At 43.7% G+C, this 22,412-nt stretch overlaps 1 protein-coding gene across 5 annotated transcripts in view; it reads left to right on the forward strand.

Moving 5' to 3' along the window:
* MTUS2 (microtubule associated scaffold protein 2) overlaps positions 1-22,412 on the forward strand; it is a 491,802-nt gene that overhangs the window by 369,052 nt on the left and 100,338 nt on the right. For all 5 annotated transcript variants that reach the window (XR_013824765.1, XM_079902571.1, XM_079902570.1 and 2 more), the window contains one exon: positions 10,355-10,566. Coding sequence is in view for 4 of the 5 variants with exons in the window: in XM_079902571.1 (XP_079758697.1) it covers positions 10,355-10,566 (212 nt within the window). In the remaining variant the exon portion in view is untranslated. The remainder of the gene's footprint in view (positions 1-10,354; positions 10,567-22,412) is intronic.

A 22,412-nucleotide genomic window follows, 5' to 3' on the forward strand; every position in this document is an offset into this window, starting at 1 on the left:
TTCTATACATCGAAATAGAAAAGTCTGCTCTTTCATTGGAGTGGGAAAGGTAAACCTCTTCTTTCTAGGGTACTTACTATACGGCCGGGCGCTGCCCAATTTAGTAATTCCTGCCCTCACCCGTGCTCGGAACTGGCCGGAAGGAAATTTCCTACCGTGATGCCGTCTGCCCTTCACCTCTCCCCGCCACTAACCACGTGCAGGCAAACGAGTGCCAGTGCTAAGTAGAAGGGAGTGTGCCGCTGGGCAAATTTTTCTGAAATAAATTTAGATCCGTTTAAGAAAAAGCCTGTCCAGGACCACAAAGAATTTGGCCTGGGGTGCTCCCCGGGGTGTCATGCTGGTGCTAGCCTGCAAGAAACAGACCCCCTCTCTGTTAGGATGTGGACCAAACTCATGAAGTGCTTTTCCTTAAGCTGGAGGGCTGTCAGAGTTGTGTCCTTTCATTCTTTTCTTTCTCGTTTACAAGTATTAAGATCATGGGCCTTCTCTGAGATTATAAATATGCAGGTCCCAATGCTGCACAGTTTGCTTGTTATAATGTCAGTTAAGCTTCCAGCTTTAAAATTAAACCAGGCTTTTCCCTCCATTAGAATCCTCTGGATAGTGACCAGATGACTGCAGATGAATTTTTCATGTTCTCTTTCCATTTTGAAGGGTCGTGTTCTTGCTGGCGCTCAGCCTTTGCACGCAAACTGTTTGCATTCACCTTTGTAACAATATAAGGTTACTAGCTCTTTCCTCTGGGTTGTCAGCTGTCACTGGGACCATCGTAGATTCTCTCTGCCCCTAATCAGAGTAATGCAACCAGTAGGATGTGATTGGGGCAAGACCGAGATAATGGGAGAATGTTCTGGATTTAGGGTATGCCCCCAAACCCGTGAGATCTGTCAGAGATGTTGCAGAGTGGATCAGCAGTGTGCTTGAGCGGTGAGAGCCCCGGTGAGGAGTCAATACTAGAAACCCAGCCGCGTCCGGGCCCCTCCTGACGCTTGCTTACCGGCAAGGGCAGGACCTCATTCCTTTGCATATCCACTGGGCTGTGCTTGTGTCATTCACAGAGCAGGTGCTTGGTAAAAGTCGTCAGATATTTTGGTCCCCACAAAACACATGACATGAAGTGCACACGTGAAATCGTCTGTCTGAAGGTCACCGCAAGACACTGGTCTAGGTATTTCTGTTCATATATTTCACATTGAACACTTGCATTGGGGATAAGCCTCATTAACAGTTGGGAAGTTTACAAGGGTCAGAGAGTAAAAAACTAGTACTTTTACTCTTTCATTTAACGACTCCCAAACCATCACTAAGCCCCATTTTGAAGGTCTGTGTTTGTTTTGTTGTTTTGTTTGTTTTTTGAATTTTATTTATTTTTTTATAAAATAGGTTCTTATTAGTTATCTATTTTATACATATTAGTGTGTATATGTCAATCCCAATCTTCCAATTCATCCCCCCAGCCCCCCCACCACTTCCTCCCTTGGTATCCATACGTTTGTTCTCTACATCTGTGTCTCTATTTCTGCCTTGCAGACTGGTTCATCTGTGCCAGTTTTCTAGATTCCAAATATATGTGTTAATATTCGATATTTGTTTTTCTCTTTCTGACTTACTTCACTTTGTATGACAGTCTCTAGGTCCATCCACGTCTCTACAAATGACCCAATTTCGTTCCTTTTTATGACTGAGTAATATTCCATTGTATATATGTACCACATCTTCTTTATCCATTAGTCTGTCTATGGGCATTTAGGTTGCTTCCATGGCCTGGCTACTGTAAATAGTGCTGCAGTGAACATTGAAGTGCATGTGTGTTTTTGAATTATGGTTTTCTCTGGGTATATGCCCAGTGGTGGGATTGCTGGGTCATATGGTAATTCTATTTTTAGTTTTTTAAGGAACCTCCATACTGTTCTCCATAGTGGCTGTATCAATTTACATTCCCACCAACAGTGCAAGAGGGTTCCCTTTTCTCCACATCTTCTCCAGCATTTGTTGTTTGTAGATTTTCTGATGATGCCCATTCTAACTGGTGTGAGGTGATACCTCATTGTAGTTTTGACTTGCATTTCTCTAATAATTAGTGATGTTGAGCAGCTTTTCATGTGCCTCTTGGCCATCTGTATGTCTTCTTTGGCAAAATGTCTATTTAGGTCTTCTGCCCATTTTTGGATTGGGTTTTTTTTTGTTTGTTTTGTTTTTGTTTTTTTAATATTGAGCTGCATGAGCTGTTTATATATTTTGGAGATTGATCCTTTGTCCGTTGATTCATTTGCAAATATTTTCTCCCATTCTGAGGGTTGTCTTTTCATCTTGTTTATAGTTTCCTTTGCTGTGCAAAAGCTTTTAAGTTTCATTAGATCCCATTTGTTTATTTTTGGTTTTTTTTCCATTACTCTAGGAGGTGGGTCAAAAAAGATCTTGCGGTGACTATGTCAAACAATGTTCTTCCTACGTTTTCCTCTAAGAGTTTTATAGTGTCTGGTGTTACATTTAGGTCTTTAATCCATTTTGAGTTTATTTTTGTGTTTGGTGTTAGGGAGTGTTCTGATTTCATTCTTTTACATGTAGCTGTCTAGTTTTCCCAGCACCACTTATTGAAGAGGCTGTCTTTTCTCTACTGTATATCCTTGCCTCCTTTGTCATAGATTAGGTGACCATAGATTAGGCGTGGGTTTATCTCTGGGCTTTCTATCCTGTTTCATTGATCTGTATTTCTGTTTTTGTGCTAGTACCATACTGTCGCCTTGTAGTATAGTCTGAAGTCAGGGAGTCTGATTCCTCCAGCTCCGTTTCTTTCCCTCAAGACTGCTTTGGCTATTCAGGGTCTTTTGTGTCTCCATACAAATTTTAAGATTTTTTGTTCTAGTTTTATAAAAAATGCCATTGGTAATTTGATAGGGATTGCATTGAATCTGTAGATTGCTTTGGGTAGTATAGTCATTTTCACAATATTGATTCTTCCAATCCAAGAACATGGTATATCTTTTCATCTGTTTGTGTCATCTTTGATTCCTTTCATTAGTGTCTTATAGTTTTCTGAGTACAGGTCTTTTATCTCCTTAGGGAGGTTTATTCCTAGGTATATTCTTTTTGTTGCAATGGTGAATGGGATTGTTTCCTTAATTTCTCTTTCTGATCTTTCGTTGTTAGTGTATAGGAATGCGTGAGATTTCTGTGCATTAATTTTGTATCCTGCAGCTTTACCAAATTCATTGATTAGCTCTAGTAGTTTTCTGCTGGCATCTTTAGGATTATCTATGTATAGTATCATGTCATCTGCAAACAGTGACAGTTTTACTTTTTCTTTTCCAATTTGTATTCCTTTTATTTCTCTAGTTCTAGAGAAGAACTTCCCAAACTAGAACTTCCAAAACTATGTCGAATAATAGTGGCGAGAGTGGACATTCTTGTCTTGTTCCTATCTTAGAGTGCTTTAATTTTTTCACCATTGAGAATGATGTTTGCTGTGGGTTTGTCATATATGGCCTTTATTATGTTGAGGTAGTTTCCCTCTATGTCCACTTTCTGGAGAGTTTTTATCATAAATGGGTGTTGAATTTTGTCAAGAGCTTTTTCTGCATCTATTGAGATGAGCATATGGTTTTTATCCTTCAATTTGTTAATATGGTGTATCACATTCATTGATTTGCATATACTGAAGAATCCTTGCATCCCTGGGATAAATCCCACTTGATCATGGTGTATGATCCTTTTAGTGTGTTGTTGGATTCTGTTTGCTAGTATTTTGTTGAGGATTTTTGCATCTATATTCATCAGTGATATTTGTGTGTAGCTTTATTTTTTTTTTGTAGTATCTGTTTCTGGTTTTGAAATCAGGGTGATGGCGACTTCGTAGAATGAGTTTGGGAGTTTTCCTTCCTCTGCAATTTTTTGGAAGAGTTTGAGAAGGATGGGTGTTAGCTATTCTCTCGATGTTTGATAGAATTCACTTGTGAAGCCATCTGGCCCCTGGACTTTTGTTTTTTGGAAGATTTTAAATCACAGATTACTTGTGATTGCTTTGTTCATATTTTCTATTTCTTCCTGGTTCAGTCTTGGAAGGTTATACCTTTCTAAGAATTTGTCCATTTCTTCCAGGTTGTCCATTTTATTGACATAGAGTTGCTTGTAGTAGTCTCTTATGATGCTTTGTATTTCTGTGGTATCCATTGTAACTTCTCCTTTTTCATTTCTAATTTTATTGACTTGAGTTCTCTCCCTCTTTTTCTTGATGAGTTTGGCAAAAGGTTTATCAATCTTCTCAAAGAACCAGCTTTTAGTTTTATTGATGTTTGCTATTGTTTTCTTTGTTTCTTTTTCATTTATTTCTGCTCTGACCTTTATGGTTTCTTTCCTTCTACTAACTTCGGGTTTTGTTTGCTCTTCTTTCTCTACTTCCTTTAGGTGTAAGGTTGATTGTTTATTTGAGATTTTTCTTGTTTCTTGAGGTAGGATTGTATTGCTATAAACTTCCCTCTTAGAACTGCCTTTGCTGCATCCCATAAGTTTTGGATCATTGTGTTTTCTTTGTCATTTGTCTCTAGGTAATTTTTGCTTTCCTCTTTGAATTCTTCAGTGATCTCTTGGTTATTTAGTAATGTATTCTTTAGCCTCCACGTGTTTGTGTTTTTTTTCACAGTTTTTTTCCCTGTAATTCATTTCTAATCTCATAGCGTTGTGGTCAGAAAAGATGCTTGATATGATTTCAGTTTTCTTAAATTTACCAAGGCTTGATTTGTGACCGAAGATGTGATCTATCCTGGAGAATGTTCTGTGTGCACTTGAGAAGAAAGTGTAATCAGCTGTTTTTGGATGGAATGTCCTATAAATATCAACTAAATCTATCTGGTCTATTGGCTAATGTTTCCTTATTAATTTCCTGTCTGGATGGTCTGTCCATTGGTGTAAGTGGGGTGTTAAAGTCCCCCACTATTATTGTCTTTCTGTCGATTTCTTCTTTTATCGCTGTTAGCATTTGCCTTATTTATTGAGGTGCTCCTATGTTGGGTGCATATATATTTATAATTGTTATATCTTCTTCTTGGATTGATCCCTTGATCATTATGTAGTGTCCTTCCTTGTCTCTTGTAACATTCTTTATTTTAAAGTTGATCTTATCTGATATGAGTATTGCTACTACAGGTTTCTTTTGATTTCCATTTGCATGGAATATCTTTTTCCATCCCCTCACTTTCAATCTGTATGTGTCCCTAGGTTTGAAGTCAGTCTCTTGTAGACAGCATATATACGGGTCTTGTTTTTGTGTCCATTCAGCGAGCCTGTGTTTTCTGGTTGGAGCGTTTAATCCATTCACATTTAAGGTGATTATCGATATGTATATTCCTATTATCTTTTTCTTAATTGTTATGGGTTTGTTTTTGTAGGTCCTTTTCTTCTCTTGTGTTTCCCACTTAGAGAAGTTCCTTTAGCATTTGTTGTAGAGCTGGTTTGGTGGTGCTGAATTCTCTTAGCTTTTGCTTGTCTGTAAAGCTTTTGATTTCTCCATTGAACCTGAATGAGATCCTTGGCGGGTAGAGTAATCTTGGTTGTAGGTTCTTCCCTTTCAGCACTTTAAATATATCATGCCCCTCCCTTCTGGCTTATAGAGTTTCTGCTGAGAAATCAGCTGTTTACCATATGGGAGTTCCCTTGTATGTTATTTGTCATTTTTCCCTTGTTGCTTTCAATAATTTTTCTTTGTCTTTAATTTTTGTCAATTTCATTACTGTGTGTCTCGGTGTGTTTCTCCTTGGGTTTATCCTGCCTGGGACTCACTGTGCTTCCTGGACTTGGGTGGCTATTTCCTTTCCTATGTTAGGGAAGTTTTTGACTATAATCTCTTTAAATATTTTCTCCGGTCCTTTCTCTCTCTCTTCTCTTTCTGGGACCCCTATAATGCGAATGTTGGTGTGTTTAATGTTGTCCCAGAGGTCTCTTAGGCTGTCTTCATTTCTTTTCATTTTTTTTCCTTTATTCTATTCCGTGGCAGTGAATTCCATCCTTCTGTCTTCCAAGTCACTTATCCGTTCTTCTCCCTTAGTTATCCTGCTATTGATTCCTTCTAGTGTGTTTTTCATTTCAGTTATTGTATTGTTCATCTCTGTTTTTTCTTTAATTCTTCCAGGTGTTTGTTCTTTAATTCTTCTAGGTCTCTGTTAAACATTTCTTGCATCTTCTCAATCTTTGCCTCCATTCTTTTTCCGAGCTCCTGGATCATCTTCACTATCATTATTCTGAATTCTTTTTCTGGAAGGTTGCTTATCTCCACTTCATTTAGTTGTTTTTCTGAGGTTTTATCTTGTTCCTTCATCTGGTACACAGTCCTCTGCCTTTTCATTTTGTCTATCTTTCTGTGAATGTGGTTTTCGTTCCACAGGCTGCAGTACTGTAGTTCTTCTTGCTTCTGCTGTCTGCCCTCTGGTGGATGAAGCTATCTCAGTTTCCTAGTTTAACTGGATGGAAATCAGAATATTCTAGGCGACCAGAGTTTTGATTTTTTTTTGGAAAGAGACTAAACACACGTAACTTGACTCTACCTGGCTGCAGACAGAAGTCAGTGGCATGTCTGCCTGCCTTGAACCTTTGACCTCCCCAGAAACAATATAAGTACCACAAAGAACAGGGAAGGAGGTAATAAAATCTTCCAGCGCATGGAAATGTCCTCAGGGGATGTGGCACGGCCCTCATTTGAAGCGTGTATGGTGGCTTTTCCAGAGAAGTTTGGGTGTAAGAGGTCAGAAGTGGGTCACCGTCATCACAGTCATTCCAGTGCCGACCGTGTGCTCCATGAGCTGCCTGTGATCACTGGCTCACAACTTTTCTGTCCCGTGTTCCCATTTACCGTTTACTTCCTAAGCAGGTTTGTATTTAAACTTCATCATGTGCTGGCTTTTAAGAAAAGACAGCAGAAGGAAGCAAAATCCTTTTTAATTTTTAATGAACCAGGTGAAGCTGGCTGAGTGTCATTCATCTTCTTTCAACATAAGCTCTCTGTCCCCAGGACGGTGGGTGAGGCTGTGAGGCCGTCCTTCCGTACCGTCCTGGGGATGGTCGGACATATGGGCGGACAGGAAAGTGAGTGACAGAACGATACTTCAGGGAATAACTGTAGACATATTTGACAAAATCCACAGCACAGGAAAAGAATGCTGTTTTTAGCGAGGATCAGAGCTATGCTGACGACAGTCAAATGATTATTAGTCACAGGCAAAGTTATATTTGATATATTGGGTTGGCCAAAAATTTCATTTGGGTTTTTCTATAACATCTTGCAGAAAAATCCAAATGAACTTTTTGGCCAACCCAATTTTTAAAAAGATGGCAGTTCCCTTTTCTTTTTTTTTTTTACATCTTTATTGGAGTATAATTGCTTTACAATGGTGTGTTAGTTTCTGCTTTATAACAAAGTGAATCAGTTATACATATACATATGTTCCCATATCTCCTCCCTCTTGCGTCTCCCTCCCACCCTCCCTATCCCACCCCTCCAGGCAGTCACAAAGCACCGAGCTGATCTCCCTGTGCTATGCGGCTGCTTCCCACTAGCTATCTACCTTACGTTTGGTAGTGTATATATGTCCATGCCACTCTCTTGCTTTGTCACAGCTTACCCTTCCCCCTCCCCATATCCCTTTTCAACTAAAAGCGATAGAGAACTTCACATGCAACCTTGTTTCTCCACGTTTCCTTCCAGTAGTCTTAGCACTGAGGCCTGAGCGTTGGTCTGTGCTGTGAAGTGCCGCCAGCCTGGAGTCCCACGCAAGGACTGGTTTCATCAGGCAGTGTGGTGTCACAGTACGGCTAAACATTGGCTTGATATGTTCATGTCAAAAGCTGATGTTAACAGGGGAGCCAATGTCCTGGCTCAGAACATCGGTTTGGTGGCCCCAGGAGTAGAAACGTGGACTGAGTATACCGGTGTTAAGTAGAACCCTCGAATATTGAGTGTGTGAATAAAACCGGTTTAATAACAACACCAGTATCAAAGTAAACACCAAGAATAGGATTTCACCAAATCCTTTCATATCGGCTGTTCACAATATAATTGCTAACCTAAAAATAATGATGATGATGGTAATAATAACAGAGGATAAATCTGACAGCCAGAAACACAGGGAAACATGAACATTTACTAATATCCACAAGTTCAGAGGTAACTCTGTATGCTATAGATTGCAATTAGCTTTAATTGGCTGAGCTGGAAGGATGTTTTATTATTTCTTTAGATTTCTAAAAGAAGTGCCTTCTGTTGTAATGGTGTCAGGCACCCGGTACCTCAACACATTACAAACACTGGAGTGTTTATAAAATCACCAGCCGCAGTGATAAAATGGCAAACGGTAACCCTGAGGAAAGTGTGCCTTGGGCCTTAGGCTGTGCCTTAGAATTTAATGCAGGCAGTGAAATTTCTCACACTTTGTCAGTAGTTATTTTTCTTTTGTTTTCAGTATTGAGAATGTTGGAATTAAGTATATATTAAGATTGATTTGCCTTCTGGAATGCTGTATACTCTTATGCCGCAAAGACAGTTTTAAAGAAGCAATAATTTCACATTCTACTATTCCATTAAGCCGTACTAGTTGAAGATATGTCATATTCCAGTCTCTGATGATTTCCTCTTTTTTATAATTAATTAATTTTTGGCTGCGTTGGGTCCTCGTTGCTGCATGCGAGCTTTCTCTAGTTGCGGTGAGCAGGGCTACCCTTCGTTGCGGTGCGCGGGCTTCTCATTGCGGTGGCTTCTCTTGTTGCGGAGCACGGGCTCTAGGAGTGCGGGTTTCAGTAGTTGTGGCACGCAGGCTTCAGTAGTTGTGGCTCATGGGCTCTAGAGCACAGACCCAGTAGTTGTGGCGCACAGACTTAGTTGCTACGCAGCATGTGGGATCTTCCCGGACTAGGACTCAAACCCACGTCCCCTGCATTGGCAGGCGGACTCCTAACCACTGCGCCACCAGGGAAGCCCTCTGATGATTTCTTAAAAGGAGGAAGATTTGATTAAAATTAGCATGGTTACCATTAAATTAACAATCAGAAGTATTTAGATCAGTTAACAATCTTTTCCCCTTAAAAGGTGAGGCCATTGTGTGTTCTCAGGCCCATGACTCTGCTGCAGCTCACGGTATCAGGTACCGAAGAGGCCACTGCTTTCCGATTTGTTCTATATGTTACGCCCTGATGTTTTGGAGGCAGAGCGGGGAGACGAAAGAACGGTGGAAACATTAAAGTTTATTCATGATTGTGTGGTCCGTGTCCCTGTCATGTCCTCTAGGACGTGACCTGTTGGAGCCAAGGAAAGAATATTCTTGGGAACGTAAGTCCACTGGCCACCGCAGGGCTCTCTGGGGGTGTCAGGTCTGCCTGAGCCTCATGCTAGAAGTACAGCCGATCCGAGGAAGACTCTTGCTTACCCGAGGGTCTGGGACCGTGATGCAGTGCTTGTCTCTGAGCTCTTTCCTGGGCCTTTACGCCTTAATGCTTCAGCCTAATAATCTTCTTAAAGCCTCCCCAACCCCAGGCAGAGTTTCTGGTTCTTCCCTCTGTGCACCCTCCTCAACACACACCCCTAACATTTGCCCGGCAGGAGCCAGATCTCAGAGGCTTTGTGGGCCGTGTAAGGAACGAGCACTTTCTTCTTACTGCAGCGGAGCGTAAGGAGTGGAGGGAGGGGTCCACGCGGGCCGTGGGCTCTTTTCTGTTTATAGAGATCATTCTGGCTTCTGTGCAGTGAAAGATGAGAAAAAGCAGGGCTCCCGTTAGAAGGTGAGGGGTTATGGTGGCTGGGACTGGACCTTCAGCCGTGGAGGTGGTGTGAATGCTCACATGCAGGGCATGGGTGCTGTAGGAATTTAAAGCCAGAAATCCCTGCAGCAGAGGTCATCAGACACGTGACTTGAACCTGACATTAAAGAAAGGGTTGAAGGGAGGGGAGGGCGTGTAGGCGTTACTCCCCGATGCCCAGTGAAAGAGTTGCTAGGTGTTAACTCTGACTTCGACCTGGATTGACTGATTGATTTCCCATTAGACATTTTCAAAGAGGAATCCCCTTGAAGAAAACAAAAACAAAAACAAAAACACAACTGCTCCAGTCTCTCTAAGCAGACCCAGAAGAATGCAGGCAGCTAGAAGGAATTGGGCCGTTTTGTCTGGTACTCTTTTTTCCAGGCCTGAAACCTTGCACTTCAGACCACATCAACAGAGCCATATTTAAAGTCCCTGTTTTTCATTTGTAACACCTAAAATGACAAATGATGGGCAATTCCTTGTCAGCTACTTGATGGAATCCTTCGGTCATAAGGAGCGGTTGTCACATTCGGGCTGAATGTGACTCACAGGTGACTGTTTTTCTTTCTAGGATACCCCAAGCAGAGGCCCACGGCCCCCCGCAACGGGGCCTCCCCCAAGCCGGACCCGCAGGCCCGAGAGGCCGAGCGGCAGCTGGTGCAGCGGCTGAAGGAGCGGTACGAACAGCAGGCGCGGCAGCTGGGCCTCGTGCAGGGGGAGCTGAGGAAGGCCGTCCGGGGCTTTGAGGCACTCGCCGTGTCCACTCAGCTTTTCTTCAGGAAGGTGAGTCCACATCTGGTGAATGTTGAAGGGCTTTCGGTTTGCGGGGAGGATGGCGGTGGTGACGGTTGTTGTGTGTGTGTGTTTCAGTTCGAGTTTGGGGTTAGAGACCAGTTTGATTTTCAGGTCATACAGCATCTCCGCCAGCACCGCGTAATGTTTTGGGTGCCCAGTTTAGACTTGAGCGTGGAAGACGTTAGTCTGGGAGGAAGGATCCATAACCTGGACTGCAGAAGGGAAAATGGTGTAAAAAAGAAGGGAAAGGGCATAAATGAACGCTTTGAAGGTGAGGTCTTGGAAGAGAATGGAGCACGTGAATGTTTGCATTTTAGACCTGAGACGGCCAGGGTCTGAACTGTCTACACCTTCAGTACAGAGGGAGCCAGGGCCACAGGGCGGTGCCACTTTGGCTGTTGAGGGGACCCGGAAGGTGCCGGGCTGGGGCCTCTCCTCGGGGCCACGCTCACAGTGCACGCGGGACAGCATGGGGTAGGGGCGTCCTCCCTGCCCCCTCGGTTCTTCTGACAGTGCAGAGAGGCTTGGTTTCCTCAGCCTGAGTGTCCAGAGGCTCCTGGGCCATCCGGACTCCGAGTCTGTTACCAGCCATGGTGTAGTTTGGCTTTCCTGCCTCTGAATGTGAAAGGGCGGCGGTGGGAGCGCAGGTCTGTCTGTCTTTGTGCGTTCGTGCTCCACCCTGAGGTGGCCAAGCCCTGTTTGGGGGAGAACTTGAACATTTACCTTTGAGGTTTAAACATTATCAGTTAGCACATCAATAACCCGTAAGGCATTAGTTTCATGTATGGACCTTCCGGTATCTGTAAATGAAAGTAAAAATGCTTTATAAATGCCCCCCAACTAAGAAAATGAACTAACTAAATTTCTAACTAATTTAAAGAAGAAAATCAGAAGAATATTAACCAGCACCATGTCCGCTGGTTTTCTTTATTATCTGTACCGTGAAGTGTGGAGGGCTCTCTGACCTTTGACGATAGCCTGCAGCCTCTCTTGCCCTACAGTGTGGAAGCCTGAGCTGACCTGTTCTGTTGTTTCCTTTCTTGCTTAAAGCTTTTGGCCCAAAGAGCTAATTACCAAGTTATTGTTGTGATGGAAGACAAGACAAACAGGTTTCAGTTTTACCAATAGTTTCTGCCTCTTCCCTGGTCAAAGTGTTAACACCAGCAGTAAATGGCCAATTTGAATTTTATGTCTTCCCTTCTGGTCTAGTACCACTGGGGTCAACCTTAAAGAGCTGCAGTTGCTGCGTTCTCACCCCTGTAAGAATTAAAGTTACAAACACATTTTTGAGGTGCCAAAGGGGCCAGACTTGCCATGGTAAATATTGAGCATTTTTCTTATTAGACAAAGAGTGACGTGTTTCCGTTCTTCAGCTGGATGTGTATTTTCCAGTGACTGTGAAGTCTTTAATAAAGAGAGGAAAACAGCGTTGTTCGTTGCAGTTCAGTGATAACATTTACTTTGTAACTCTGCCCGCTCTGGGATTGCACCTTCCATACATCATCCAGCTTCATGACAAATCCTTGATAAAGGTTTCGTGTGGATAGATATGCCAGCAGACGTCGAATTAACACATTGGTAACATGCGCTGTGTTTTCAAGTTAGAACTTTTGGACCCCATTTATGGCGTCATGGCAGAGAAGAGAGTTCCTGTGTTGAATAAGGGTCGGTTCCCTGTAGTGATGCATTTCTAGACCCCAGGAAAATTCCTTTTGGCCCATGGACCACGAGTTTTATTTCACTGCAGCATACACATGGCTCTTCAAGCAGAGACCCAAGGGCAGGTGATTTGTAGCCATCTCCGTGAGACCCCCCTACTGGCTGGAGCCGCACTCGGCACGACATTTCAGCAAGATGGATGGTGGGCACGAATTTCATTTTCTTTGCAGTAAGTCACAGCCAGCAGCTCCAGACAGGCCTCCCCAATGGCCATGGCATTTCACTTCCCACACGGTGTGCTCTTTTTTCCGTCCTTCTGATCTCAACTCTTTCTCCAGAGATACCTCAGAAGAAAAAATGGACATTTTTAAAGTCTGCAGTTGAACATAAGCGGCTTCCACTCAGGCTGGCATGTGTTCTACATGGTTTAAGATGATTGATTTGAGAGTTTTCCAGGAATACCAGACTAGACCAGGGGGTGTGACCAGAGTGGAGCACGCGGGGAAGTGGAGGCCAGGCAACCTGGGAATTCTGATGATGGGGCCCCTACTACAAGGGCTCAGGATCCTGAGATGCTCTCATGACCCGTGTCCCTCTTGGGGGAAGCCAATGCATTATTATTATTATTGTTATATATGGGGCAATGGTCACAGCCCAGCATGGCAGCTGTGCAGGGCGTGGCCTCCATAGCCAGCCTGAAAAAGCAGTATCTCTTTGCTCTTCTGCTTAGAAGACCCTTCTGGAACTCTACCCCTGTATCTTTTCTACGCTGTAGCATATTCGTCTACAAAGCAGGCGTAGTGGAGAGAGGGGGCCGTGCCAGCAAGGAGCCGGTCCCACCTCCACCTCCATCTTGCACGAGACCTTGAGCGAGTTGTGGCCCCTCTTTGAGCCGTGACAGCATCACCAACGGGAATACGTCCTTGCTCCCCTCGGCTTCCCGCTGCAGAATCACCTCTGATGAGAGTCATCTTTGACTCTCAGTTTCCTCAATTTCAAATAGGTTTGATAATAACTCTTTACAAGGTTATTGTGAGAATGGAGTGAATTAATGGGCAAAGGTGCTTTGAACAAATATTCAGTAAAACATTCTTTTTGAGGACAAGGAAAATGTGACAAATGTTTTACTCTCCAGCGGGTTGAATAAGACATGTGAGGAATGTAAAGCTGAAACACAGACCACACCCCTCTTATTTCATTTTATGTATATAAAGGATTTGGCTTGGGGTGAACTTTAAGAATAGAATTAATCTTCTAGTCCAGCTGTTCAGCTGCTGCTGCTGTATATTTTTTCCAGAATGTGCTGATGCTATTAAGTATGGAGGTCACTGGAAAAAGGCATTCGGAGCCTGGATAGGGATCTTTCATTTCTGCCCCGTGTTTCACAGCCCCTGGCAGGGCGGCTGTGAAAGCTGTCAGCTGTGGTACAGCCTGAGCCCAGCGTCCAGGGGTGCTAAGGTGCCACATTTAGTTGCCAACACCTACCTCACGCTTGTGCTCGTTCCAGGCAGCTCGGTTCCCCCTAACAAGGCACGGTCCTCACCACAGGCCAGACAGCTGTGCTGAAATCCGTGGTCCCAGACCTCTGGGGGGACTGTACTAATAAGTGTGATTCTCAGGGACTCTCACTTCTCAGGGTCAAGTTAAAAGACTTTTACCTTTTGCTGCCTGGTTCCCGGGAACGCTACTCTTTGGCAGCCCCTGGCGGCTAATCCAGGAGGTGGTCCTGCCTCGCCCTGTAGCATCAGGTTTTACACAGGTTACATCTGAGGGTGTATTTATTTTCGTTTTAGTTTTAATCAGATTTATTATATTTATTCTATATTTTTTCATATTGGTTTGTGTCATTTTTATCATTAACTTTATGAATGTGATAGACGATGGTTTTTAACTATTTCTTATTTATTATTAAATAGTTTAGGCCTACAAGGCATGAAAATTTATGTCAAGCATTTGTGTACTTTCTAAGCTTAATCAAAATTAATGATGCATCAGCCTCCTTCTCCCTAAAGTGTATATATATGAATGTATATTTTTTTCTTTTACTCTTTGACGTTTTATCACAAAAAATATATTGAATAATTGTGGAGAAGTGTGGAAAGAATAACACCCAAATACTCATCATTTAGGTTTAATACTTAATGACGTGTTTCCGTATTCACTTTATCTATGTTTTTTAAAATATTTACTTATTTCTTTATTTGGTCGTGCTGGGTCTTAGTTGTGGCAGGCAGGCTCCTTAGTTGTGTCTTGCCAGCTCTTTAGTTGCAGCTTTAGTCCCATTTTATCTATGTTTTTGTTGTTAGTTAGGGATACATATTTTTAAATATAGTTCATATACTTAACTTTTCATCTTTAATTCACTTATGTTAGTAGATTTTTATCAACCCTGCCCCGACCATATGAAAGGTTCTGTGGAGGGTTCAAAAAAGTAGAAGGCAAAGCACCTTAATAACAATATCGCTCCTGTTTATTGACCATCTCCTATGTCCTAGACACTTTACATATAGTATTTTAACCCACCCTGGTGTGGACACTATTCTCATGTGACAGTCGAGGAGACCGAGGCTCAGGGAGGTTATGTAGCCTTCCAGAGACAACAGAATTGGAAAGCAATGGAGCCACGATACAAATGCAGGTCAGCCCGTATCCACCCCATATTTTTCCCACAATATTGTGGTCGTTTCTCTCTCTCTCCACCCAGCCTTCAAGGTTTTGATGTAGTTAAGGGGGAAGAACAAAATGTGAAACAATAATCTAAAAGTTAAAACACATGTAGAGGATGCTTAGAGAAAATGATCTAAGGTAATAATCAACCTGAAGCCACAAACAAAAATGGTGTATGTTCTGGTAGAAGCCCAGCACTGTGAGTGGGAAGGGACGCCCTGGGAAGGAGACTGGCAGGGGCCGGGACAGAGAGCTGGGAGGGATTACTGTGAGTAAAGAGGAGGGGGAGCGTGTGTACGGGCAGAGGACAGTCCAACCTGGTTGTCTGCAGAGTGGTGGCCCCTCCCTATCTTGAAGCCCAGGGTAGATTAGTTAATGATTTGCGGATGGAAATCCAGGGACTCGGAACTGTTTTTGGAAGTGCGAAGGTTCCTCTGTAACAGACGGCGGCTCCTCTTGGTCAAGGTGGCCCAGATTCACCTTCCGGGCTCCATAGCTGGCTGCTTCCATCCGAGCAGGCTGTGTAGAATCCTTTTGGAAAATAAATGCATGCTTGCTTGCTTTTGCCATTTGATACATTCGCATGGATCATCGGATGAAAGTCTGCCCTAGGGCCCCAAAACAGCAGAGAAGCTGTTGTATCCGGCTGCCAAGGGAGTTTATGTGTCAGGACACTTTCCCACCGACGGGAGCTTCAGGGCAATGATTACATCTGATCAAAACTGAAAACCGAGGGGCTTCCCTGGTGGCGCAGTGGTTAAGAATCCACCTGCCAATGCAGGGGACAAAGGTTCGAGCCCTGGTCCGAGAAGATCCCACGTGCCGCGGAGCAACTAAGCCCGTGCACCACAACTACTGATCCTGCGCTCTAGAGCCTGCGAGCCACAACCGTTGAAGCCCGCGCGCCTAGAGCCTGTGCTCCGCAACAAGAGAGGCCACAGCAATGAGACACCTGCGCACAACGAAGAGTAGCCCCCGCTCACCGCAACTAGAGAAAGCCTGCACACGGTAACGAAGACCCAATGCAACCAAAAAAAGAAAAAAGAAAAAAAAACCCTGAAAACCGTATGCTCTCTGTTGCTCCCTAAATCCTAAAAATGTCCATTTAAATATAGTATTTTGTGCTTCTCCCCCTTATAAACAGTGCCCTGTGATTATCTTTTCTTCCTTAATTTTACCTTGAATAACTAAAGCCTTAGAGAAAAAGTGAGCACCTAGGTTGGCATTTCTGACAGTTCAGTATATGACCTGATGGGAATGTTGATGAAATAGTAAATTGGCTATTCCAGCGATTGTTGTTCTAAAAGAACTTTTGTGTCCCAAAGGTCATTGTGACCACATTCCTTTGCTGGGAGAACCATGAGTGTTAGCTTTTACCCTTAGGACTTGAGCTTAAGGAAATGCTTAGCGTAACCCCCAGATATCAAAATATTCCCAATATCAAGGGATAGAACACCCCCTCCCCGCCCCAGCTATGCCAAGCAGCTCTTTGAAGTAGTAAGAATCCCTGGCCTGGGGTGTCAGTTATGGAAGCCATCCCACATTCCAGGAGCATCCTCCCTATCTCCCGTCCTCTCAGGAATTTCAGGTGGGATGAGCTTATTTTTTTATAGTTACTTGTGGCTGTGAATTTCTGCTTCTCTTAAATTAGCTCAGCTGATGGGTTCTGGCCATCCCACAGGCAGCATCCCTGCCTGCCTGGAGTGGCTCCCCTTTGTTGGTTTCCAAGATTCTTTGTGCTTTGTGATGCTGCGAGCTCCATTAGGGAGTTAAACATGGGTTTAGATGTCAGGGGAGGAAAAAGGAAGCTGTAGAAAGGAAGCTGTAGACTTGGGAGACATTTGTATAGAAGTGACATTATAGAGGGAGGAAATTGACAAGAGCATGTGTACAGAAGAGGAAGGCAGACACAGGACAGCCCCTCAGCCCAAGGAGGAGCAGGAAAGAAAGGAAACGCAGGAGATGGTGAGAAAGGCTGTTGAAAACAGGGGAAGTCCCACCTCAAAGAAGCCAAACGAGGGAGGAGTTTCTGTAGGTTGGAGTGATTTGTAATACCAGGTACCAGACAGTGGATGAAAATGACACAGAATGAGGATATATCCCAGAGTTTGGCACGCTCACAGGAGTATCTGTGAACAGGTCAGGACGACCAGATTCTCCTGGCTCCTTGACAACCAAATGGTTCAGCAAGTTTGGCCTCTGTCAGCCCGCGGTGAACGTTTCCCTGTGAGAAGTGGCAATGGTGACATCTACAGGGCATTGGCTGGAAATGAAATCTGTGCCCCCAGAAGAGTGCTTGCCAAATATTCCCTTAAATTCCAGGGCGTTTTACAAAAAGCAGGTGCCACTCTCCGCCCCTTGTTCACTAAAGTGCGAACTGCAGACCTGCCTGTTCCACAGACGTAATTGAAATTAGGTTTGATACTAAAATCACACAACTGCTTTCATTTTTCATTTTATTCCTGACAATCAAAGTACTAAGCAAGAATAAGATAGATGTCACACACTGCAAGCAGCTTCCCTAAGAGATAATTCATAAAAGCAATTATATATTGCACAAACCTGAGAGTCAAACAATCTATATCTGTAATTCAGTCCCTGGAGAGCGTGAAGGCCCGTGACATCTGCTTTACCAGGAACAGAGGAAGAAACATTTAAAATTCAAATGTACTGAGCCTCTATGACATGACAGTACTCTCTTGAAAACAGAGACAACATGCGAACTGTGCTGACAAAATAAATAGGAAGTGATATCATTTCTCAAACTTTTCTGCAACAGTATTTCCCCATTATTTTTGCAGTTTGAAAGAAATGCAGGGCCATAATGTTATATCTATTTTACAGGCAGAAAGGAGGCCGAAGAAGAGGGGGAAAAAGAAACGAAGAATAAATGCAATGATTAGAAAAGTTACAAAGATATTAATCCAACTGGAATAATCATCACATTAAATGTGAGTGGTCTAAACATACCAATTAAAAGACAGAGGTAGAAAGGATTTTTTTTAACCCAACTATATATTGTCCACAAGGAACCCGATTTAAATATAAAGACTCTCCTGTGTACCTGAAACTAGCCCAATACTGTAAATCAACTATACTCCAATTAAAAGAAAAATAAATAAAAATAAAGATACTCACAAAAGTAAAGGGATGGAGAAAGATATACCATGCTAACTCTAATCCAAAGAAAGTTGGAATAGCAATATTAATTTCAGACAAAGCAGACTTTGGAACAAAGTGGATCATCAGAGATAAAGAGGACACTGCATTATGTATAAAGGGGTCAGTTCTCCAAAAGACATAAAAGCATGGGGCTTCCCTGGTGGCGCAGTGGTTGAGAGTCCGCCTGCCGATGCAGGGAACACAGGTTCATGCCGTGGTCTGGGAAGATCCCACATGCCGCGGAGCATCTAGGCCCATGAGCCATGGCTGCTGAGCCTGCGCGTCCGGAGCCTGTGCTCCGCAATGGGAGAGGCCACAACAGTGAGAGTCCCGCGTACCGCAAAAAATAATCATAATAATAAAATAAATAAATAAATAAATAATTAGAATCATACAAAATATGTTGTCTGACCTTGATGAAATTAGACAAAAATCAGTAGGAGAAAGATAACAGGAAAATCTTCAAACATTTGGAAATTAAATAACATACTACCAAATAACCCATGTATCAGAAAGAAGTTTCAAGGGAAATTAGAAAATACTTTAAACTGAAGGAAAATAAAATTACAACATTTAGAACTTTGTGGAACATGGCTAACATAGTGCCTAGGATGATATTTATAGTATTAGAAACTCAGGAAAGACAAAAAGTCTGAATCAGTGATCTAAGCTTCTACCTCAAGACACTAGAAAAAGAATTAGGCTTGTAGCATGTATCATAGGGTACAGTATAGCACAAAAATAACCCCAGAGCAAGCAAAAGAAAGGAAATAATAAAGATAGGAGGAAAAATCAATGAAATTGAAAACAGAAGAATAATAGAATCAATGAAACTGAAAGCTGGTTCTTTGAGACAGTCAGTAAAATCGATAAACCTATTGTAATTCTGACAAACAAAAAGACAAACTTACCAGCATCAGGAATGAAAGAGGGGAAATCGCCACAGACCCCACAGGTGTTAAAAAGGAATGAACTATTGATACGCGTGAGACCTCGCGTGATTCTAAAAGGCATTATGCTGCGTTGAAGAAGCTACACTCGAGAATTTGCATATACTCTCTGATTCTATGTATATGATATTTTCCAAAAGGCAAAACCATAGTGATGGAGAACAGATTGGTAGTTGCCAGGGTTCAGGGATGTGGGGTGTGCAAAGGCAGATTTTTGGAGTAGTGTAGCTGTTCTATATTCTGGTTGTGGTGGTAGTTACATAAATCTATACATGTTTTTAAATTCATAGAACCGTACACATAAAAGTCTCCCACACACACAACACAGTCAATGATACTATTTTTTAATTTTTTAAGTAAATTTTTTTGAAAAGAACAAGTCACAGTCCATATGGTCATTTTCTTATTATCCTTTGGGTCTTATTCTTTTGAAGCTTATAGGAAAGGCAAATAGATTTAGTGTTTGGTGAGACAGATTCTCACTTCTTCACGGCAACAAGTTACATCTATAGCAGGACAGTGTGTAAAGTGTCAGTTTGTGGTGAGTCATCTTCAAAGCATCCGTCGATGTGCTCTGGCCCAGCCTCTAACTTGGTTGGCCTCTGACAGGGTAACCACTCGAAACAGTACAGCCTCGTAGTTCAACAAGGACTCAGATTCTCAGCTTCACCCTGAAAAGCCTGAGAGCCAGAAGATTTGAAGAGGGCCGTTAATCTGGGCAGGTGTTAATCTCCAGCCTCCTACTCTTCCTCAATTAGAGGGAAATTATCCAAGCTGGGAAGGGGGAAGAGTGTTCCAGAAGAATCTCAAGATGCAATCTTAGTCTGTATGCACCTGCCTCAGGATAAGTCCAAGAGGAGAGACTAAAACCCAGTGGAACCCCCATAATTTGGGGGATCCCAGGGTGATGGGGAGCTTTGCCTTGTTCGTCTCACTTGGACTCCTGGTGGTGACAGACCTCCCTGACCTCCCTCGAGCTGCAGTGGATTGAGGGTGACAGAGCAGAGGCGGGTAGAGAGCGGGGAGGGCAGAATAAGACTCCCGAGAGCTTCAAAGGATGGAGAACACCACCAACATGAGGTGGAACAGGGGATGGGCGTGGACATGACAACGAGAGGCCACAGTGAGGACGTTGTGAGGACAGAGCCAGGGATCACAGCCCTTAAGGCATGGTTATACACAGCAGTGGGTGTGATGTGAAAGACGACACTCAGAATCCTTCCAGATGAGTCACAGCTCAAAGGCTGCCAGCCCAGGAGCATGATGGAAGGAGAAACAGAGGCCACCCGCCCCTGCCCACGCCAGGACCCACTTGGAATCAAGCCGGGGTGGCATAGGAGAGAAGAAAACCCAGGAGAGGGGGGTTTCGAACTGGAAAGTGGCTGATTTCTGTCGATCTAAATTGAGAAATTATGCGATTTAACTTTCGCCTAAAAGCAACTAGACTACCTTTCCCCAAACTGAGGAAAATCAGAGGCTTGAGGTAGAGATTACGGGCAGTCAGAGAAAAAGAAAACTATACTTGAGAGTAGTTGAATTTTTGAAGTTCATATATATAACATACCTTTAAAGAATTGTTATAACTGAAAATAGGGAGGAATGGTGGAAGTCGTGTGTTTTGACCTGGTAATATGTTCTAGCCGCCAGATGAGGCCCCCCAGGGCTATAACAACCACCCAGAGACTATACATGAGACAGTCTCTTTTTTCAGATGGAACGCTGGAGCTCAGAGAGGCTAAGTCGCAAAGGCTGCAAAGCACAGCCAGGATTTGAAGGCATCTGACTCTCAACCTGTCCTGTTTCCCTGGTGTTTCACAAGCCTCTCACAACAGGAAGAAACACAAGGGTAACCAGTCGTTCAGATCCCAGGGTACCCCTGTCCCATAGCCGGGGACATAGAGAGGCTTAGGGGACACAGTCGTGCTGGCATCAGAGTGGCCATCATCAATCCTGACATTGGGCAGCTGTGAATCTCAGCTGACCCCGGAGAACAGTCTCAGACCGTGAACTCACCCGTACTCCGTGAGTTTGTATTGTTATTTCAAGTAACACGTGTTAGCGCTTGCTTTAAAGATAACAGGGTTTAAAGTGGGGAGTTCCCAGGAGACGGGGAACTCATTTCTCCGTGGGGTGGATTTGACGTAGCCAGTGAGCTGTCCCGTGCTGGTAGTCTCAGTCATTAACCTCTATTTGCAATAGGTAAGCTGTTCTGCTAGAAGAAGGAATGCACCCGAGATGGATGGACAGAGTACGCTTCTCAGCAAAGCAGAAGCAGGTCAGCTTAGGCTGCCCCAGAGCAAGTGCCTGCCCGGGCACAGCCGTGGCCGCCTGCTCCTGCATTCCCTTCTAGGAAAATCTACACTGATTTTTAGGAGGATTGGGCCTAGCCAGGGAAGAAAGAAGTAGAACAACCCAAATGAGAATCTGTGGCTGGCTAGAATCCTTCCTGCCCCTGGGAGTCTATAGCCGGGGGACCAAAGGGGCAGATTTCTGGGCTTCTGCCCAGATACAGGTGGTCCCGGAGTTGAGGAAGAGAGGGGAAGCTCTGGGGCATATAAAGTAGGCTAGCCAGAGTGAGGAGAAAGTTTGCATCTGTAGCAAGCAAAGAAGGGCTAAAATCCCTAACACGACGAAGCAAAAGGGTTTGATGCTATATAATCAGAAGCTGTAGCGCTTATGGCATTTAGCATAGTTACAGTGTAGAAAGTAACCTGCTAGCGTAGGGGAATTACGTAGAGGTACTGGAAGTAAGACTGCTTATCCCTCCTTGTTACTAGCTAACATTTATGTATCTTACTGTGGACCAAGCCCTTGGCAGGGGCCCACCACCCCTTGTCCCGTTTAATTCTCTCCGCAGCCCTGTGGATGGGCACTGTTGGGACCTAGAGAGAAGCGTCACTTTGCCTGAAGTCACACAGTGACGCAGAGCCAGGCTGGAGTCTGACCCAGGGGCAGGGTCCTTCAGACTTCATTGCTACATTCATACTTGGTACAGTAAAGTGAGAAAGCGCAGTGTAGAGAAAGCACAGAACTGGGCATCAGAAAACGGATCCAGCCCGATCCTTGTCAGCACTGCGGTCTGGAAAGTCCACAGACCCTCTGTCTGTTTCACTTTCCTCATCTGTGAAAGGAGACCGTTCTGAGGGTGAACCGAGCTAGTGTCCACGAAAGTGGTTGGGAGATGCTGCCACTTGGTGATGATGACTGTGGAATCAGAAAATAATCCTCAAGTCAAGTGCCTGCTCTGGACCAGCAGCTGTGCTCGGGACTGGGAATACAACAGAGGGCAAAGCAGACGTGCTCTGTGCCCTCGTGGAGCTTGGTGGAGGGATTGAGCACGTCTTTTAAATACAAGAAACGGTATTGGAGGGTGCAACCTCGTCTGGGAGCTCCGGG

This window comes from Stenella coeruleoalba (assembly GCF_951394435.1).
Source record: "Stenella coeruleoalba genome assembly, chromosome: 18".
Taxonomy (NCBI): Eukaryota; Metazoa; Chordata; class Mammalia; order Artiodactyla; family Delphinidae; genus Stenella; species Stenella coeruleoalba.